This window comes from Mirounga angustirostris, unplaced genomic scaffold (assembly GCF_029215605.1).
Source record: "Mirounga angustirostris isolate CCGP_5_RB_7025 unplaced genomic scaffold, mMirAng1.0.hap1 SCAF_5, whole genome shotgun sequence".
Lineage (NCBI taxonomy): Eukaryota > Metazoa > Chordata > Mammalia > Carnivora > Phocidae > Mirounga > Mirounga angustirostris.
This window is the reverse complement of record NW_026991713.1, coordinates 63,723,212-63,728,065: the sequence shown is the minus strand read 5'-3', so window position 1 is coordinate 63,728,065 and position 4,854 is coordinate 63,723,212. Positions and strand designations below refer to the sequence as shown.

The following is a 4,854-nucleotide window of genomic DNA, read 5'->3' as shown; positions in this document are numbered from 1 at the left end:
GGGCCCCGACCTCCGCCACTCTCCGGCGGCTTTCACAGGCGCGCACTCTGACCCCGGGGGGTGAGCGGGGGCTTCCCGAGCCGCTCGGCTCCTGCTCAGCCCGGCCTCCTCCTCTCTCCAGCCACTTCCACCCCGGAGCGTGGAGAGTCCACCCAGCAAGGCTGCCTCGGGAGCTGGAGGTCCGCCCCGCCGCCAGGCTCTCAAAGGATGGGGTGGTGCCTTGGGTGGGGTCGGCCGAAGGTGGGTGACGAGGGGAGCGAAGGCGAAGGGCGAGCGGGGTGCGGGGGGTGGGGCCCTCCCTGCTCAGTCTGGGTAGATGATGAAGCCCGAGAAGGTGCTGTACTTGTTGGTGTTACCGCCGTGCACCTTCCCGCCGTCCAGCTTGATGAAGACTTCGTCGCCCACATCCAGGTGCAGGATGACGCTGTTGCTGGCGTAGTCGTAGTTCTGGTCCGCGTCCTGAGCAATGGCGCTGGCCCGGACCTAGCGCGGGAGAACAGAACAAGCCCCTGAGCCCGGGCGGAGCTGCGGTGGCCAGAAGCGCTGGGCCTGTGAAGGCGGCACCAGGGGAGCGGGATGCAGGGGCTAGGGAGGACAGGGGGAGGGCGGGAGAGCGCTGAGCTTCCCAGGCCCTGCCATTCCCTAGCTGTGCCACTCGCCAAGTTTCACGCCTTCTCTGGTCCTCAGTTTGAACCAAAGGATGGGAGGTAATAATGGAGCCCACCTCATAAGGTTGTTCGGATTTAATGAGTTACTACATATGAAGTCTTAGAACAGCCCTTTGCATCTAGAAAGCGCTGTATAGGGTTTGCTATTATTATAATTTAAACCATAAAATTAGCCTGCAGGATAATTTCTAAGATTTTGAACCCGCTCTGACCTCCTAAAGTTTCGTCCCCTTCCCTCAGTGATGGCGCACAGGTGTGTCTGTCGCACGCCAGCAAGGGCGGGGGCCGCCGGAAGGTGCAATGATGCATTCTCGCCTCTGGGTGCCCTTTCCCCTTCTAGCGCCCACTGGCGCCACGACATGGGGGTCGCCTTCCACCCCAACAGGGAACCCCTTCCTCCCTCTGGCCTCGCTGCTGGTCGCCTTGGGCTGCCAGCCCCTTCCTCAGCCCCTCTCTTCCTGTCCCGCGGGGGCTGGTTATTAACTCATTAATTATTCATCATTATTCTAATCACTATTTACCATCCCCAGGGCCGCAGCGCCCGCGCCGAGGAATACAGAGTGGGAGCCGCGGGGCCCCCGCCCCCTCGGAAACCGGCACACTCTAGATAGACACTCGCCCCCTCCTCCTGCTCACAGACACCCTGCATAGACCACACACACCTACTCAGTGCCACACATGCAGATAGACACTGCTCTGTTATCACACCTTCGTACCCCGCACCCACAGACACACTCACATCACGCACACACACTCTCATTCCCTTACACACATACAGCTCTCACTCCCATACAGACACGCATACACTTTCTTTTTCCTTGGATTCCTGGGCAGCCCTGCTGGGAGGAGACCCCAGTGCAGTGCCTACTAGTCCTGGAGCGGGAGGGTGCTGCAGCCATAGCAGGACTGGGGTTCGGACCTCCAGGACCAGCAGGCCTGAGGCGCCACGGTCAACACCACCCCACGGCGCAGGGCATTCAGAGGTCACTGCTTAGCCCCAATCGTACCCCCTGCGGCTTGTGGGGCCCAGGCGCCTCCTCCAACCCCCACCCCTGCGGCCTCTCCTTCCCTCTCTGCGTGTCCCCGTGCTCCAGCTGAGTCCTTGGAGCTATTCTCCCAAGCCAAGGGGGCAGTGACTCCAACTCTGACCACAGGGACAGGGAGGAGCAGAACCTGGAGGCCAGAGGTTGCCAGGGAAGATGTGGGGCCTACAGAACCAGGCCGGGGTCCAAAGCTTCTGCTTTATCTGTCCTTTGCCTCTTTCCCCCTCCAAATCCCTTTCATCATGCCGCCTGGCTGACACGTGAACTGCCACACGATTTCCACCCCTGCCTACCGAGTCAGTATTAGCTCAGGGTAAGGCCAGCTCTAGAATCGGTCGCAGGCCCTGGGCGAGTGTTGTCTTTCTTTTTTACCTTTTACTCGAAAATTCAAGCTGAATGCCTCCACACGAGAACAGCTGCCGACTGCTCATTGCCAGAGACCTGGATTCCATTCTAATTCGAAGGAGCCAGACTCCAGGTAACTCACCCACCGTGAGGCTGGGAAACCCGAAAGCAAGATGGGCTGCCTCAGAAGAGAGGGTGGCCCAAGACAGGACGAGAAAAGATGCTAGCTGGCAGGGTGAGACACCAAAGAAGTTTTGGTGTAGGGCTGCCTGTAGTTGGAGTGTGAGGTTAGCAGCTGTAGAGACATTAAGCTTTGAGTCCTGAGTTCTGAGTCTGACACCATTCCTAATGCTCAGTGAGACCCTGGGCAGGTCATTTCCTTTCTCTGGCCCCCCTTCCTCTTCGGCTAAATGAAGCAATTTATAAGTTCTTGGCAGCCAGGCGTTTCTGGACTCAGTGACGCTGTTGGGAGAGGGGTTCGAATGCAGGCCTCGGGTGTAATGAGTGCAGGGAGATTTAGAAAGCTACCGGGTCGGCTCTGGGCCTGGGTGGGGGAGGGGCACCTCACCTGTCCATTCTTCATCAGGTCGGCCCACATGCTGGTGCCGTCACCGCCGCGCATGAGCACATGGTAAGCGAAGAAGTAGACACCTGGCATGGGGCAGGTGAACTTGCCGCTGGCCGCCTCGTAAGCGTTCCCCACATTGGTCACCACGTCGTCGAAGCGCAACACCTCGTAACCTTCGTGTGGCCGCCGCAGACCCGCGTAGAAGGCAATGCGAGGCACGTAGCCGGCAGGGGGTGCCACCCCGCCAGGGCCTGGGCCGGGAGGACCCGGTGGACCCGGCCTGCCCGGCTCTCCTGGGGGCCCTCTGGGACCTGGGGGTCCCGGGGGCCCTCGCAGACCTGCCTTCCCGCGCCGGCCCACCTCTCCCTTGGCGCCCGGAGGGAAGGGAGGCGCGGAGGCGGGCGCGCCGTCGGGTCCAGGGCCTCGCGGCCCGTGTGGGTCGCATACCATGCGGCAGCGACCCAGCATCTCATAGTGCGCCGGCCCGCGGGAGCTGTGCACCAGCAGCGGAATGGCCACCAGCAGCAGCAGCACCATGGCCACCCCGACGGCCGCGCCCGCCACCCGCTTGCGGCGGCTCAGCCGCGAAGCGGCCAGGGCCAGCAGATCCTCCTCACTCTTGGGGGCAATGGCGGCGGAGGCCCGGGGCTCTCCAAGGGCCCCGGAGGCGGCGGCCGGGCTCGGGCCTGGGTCGGGACCCCCCCGACGGCTGCGCCCGGCCCCCCCGCCCCTGCGGGCTCCCGCCTCAGAGGTGCCGTCCCCCCAACCTTCCGTCAAGGCGGAGGTCCCCCCCGTGGGTTGGACCAGGGGGCTCCCGACGGTTCAAAACCCGTGGTCCTCTATTATCCTCCTGTTCAGTCTAAGGTTCCCGGACGCCTGAAATCAGCGGCTTCGCGGACGGCCGGTTTCTTACAGATCTTAGGATGCCTGCTCTCCGGACAGGATGGCGGCGCCTAGGTCCCCGGCTACCCAGACGGATCGCTCCCGGCCGGAACGGGGCACTACTCTCAGCGCTCTGGACGTCCCGGGTTCGGCGCTGCGGGTGGCGCCCACCGGACGCGACCTCCTCGTAGGTTTGCGCTCTGGCTCTTGGCGAGCACTGACGCACCTTTCTACCCCAGCAGCGGCCCCAGCCCCTGCTAGAGCCCTCGTTTCTCTCCAGCTAGAGCTCTCCCTCTCTGCGTCCCTAACCTTCCTCCCCTCCCTCCCCGGGCGGCAGTGCGGGTGGTGTGAGCCGCGGCGCGGCGGGAGCCTCTATAAGCGGCCCGGGGCGGAGCGACCCCTGGCGCCCAGAGTGGGAAGCACGGGGGCGGGGCAGGCAGAGGCCCCCACCAGCGTCCCCCCAGCTTCTCGGTTCCTGCCTGTTCTGAGCCGATTCTGCAGGGATTCACTGCTCCCACCCTATGCTTACTTTCACCCCACCCTGAGTTTGGTGTTCCCAGAGCCCGGAGGAAGACAGAAATAGATATGGGATAAAAAGGGTCGACATACACACACAGAAAGAAGACAGAGGTGGATTCCAGAGCTAAAAAAGCACCCCCCCACCAAAAGAAAAGCCCACAAACAAGAAGGGCGATAAAAAGATAGAAATTCGCCACCCCACGCCCCTCAGTGCCGTGACCCAATAACATATGGTAAAAGCTTCAAAGAGTACATGTTGGTCTGAGCTGGAAAAGGCAAATTTCCAGCCACCCCTACCCTCGACCCCCAGTGTTGGGCGCAGAGCAGCCGAGAGGGTGAGGGAACCAGAGAGAAAGCAGATCAGCCTGGGGGAGTGAGCAGGAAACCGACAGGAAAGCAGAGAAGGAGCGACAGAGAAATCAAAGAGACAGAAAGCCAGATAGAGACGCAGAGACAGAGACAAAGCTTCGAAAAGAGTCTGACAGGCCCAGAGCGGGAGAGGGAGAGACAGAGACAGACAGAGAGAGACAAGAGCCGAGACAGGTTGACAGATTGAGAGAGAAATGTAAATGGCGCGCTGCAGAGAGACACCCAGGTCCGTGTTCGGACTCCAATGTGACATATCAACTGTGGGGAAGATGCGGGGGCGGGGCGGTTCTTCCAACAAAGTGGTAGGCTCTGGGTCTGTGCATTGTGACAGCGTGCTGTCAAGTGTGGACGAGGCCATGGGACCCTGGCCATGTGTGCTTCTGTGTGAGTGGGATTGTGGATTGTGTGTTGTCTTTGTGTGTGTGTGTGTGTGTGCTGTCTGAAGGGAGGTTTTTGTATT

The 4,854-nt window shown here is 61.4% G+C and overlaps 1 protein-coding gene across 1 annotated transcript; it reads right to left on the bottom strand.

The window, feature by feature from the left end:
- Positions 1-4,543, bottom strand: C1QL4 (complement C1q like 4). Its single transcript, XM_045868323.2, has 2 exons — positions 2,625-4,543; positions 1-483 (listed from the first exon to the last, which is right to left on the bottom strand). Exons 1-2 carry the CDS (start codon positions 3,159-3,161, stop codon positions 304-306), a joined length of 717 nt encoding a protein of 238 aa, XP_045724279.1. The 5' UTR covers positions 3,162-4,543; the 3' UTR covers positions 1-303.
- Between the last annotated feature and the right edge of the window lie 311 nt (positions 4,544-4,854).

What these genes read in the sequence shown, in the direction of transcription:
- C1QL4 (XM_045868323.2), bottom strand. Translation starts at nt 3,161, where the DNA reads ATGGTGCTGCTGCTGCTGGTGGCCATTCCGCTGCTGGTGCACAGCTCC. An exon ending in ACCTGATGAAGAATGGACAG is followed by an intron (nt 484 to 2,624) that starts GTGAGGTGCCCC and finishes CTCCCGCGCTAG; the next exon opens with GTCCGGGCCAGCGCCATTGC.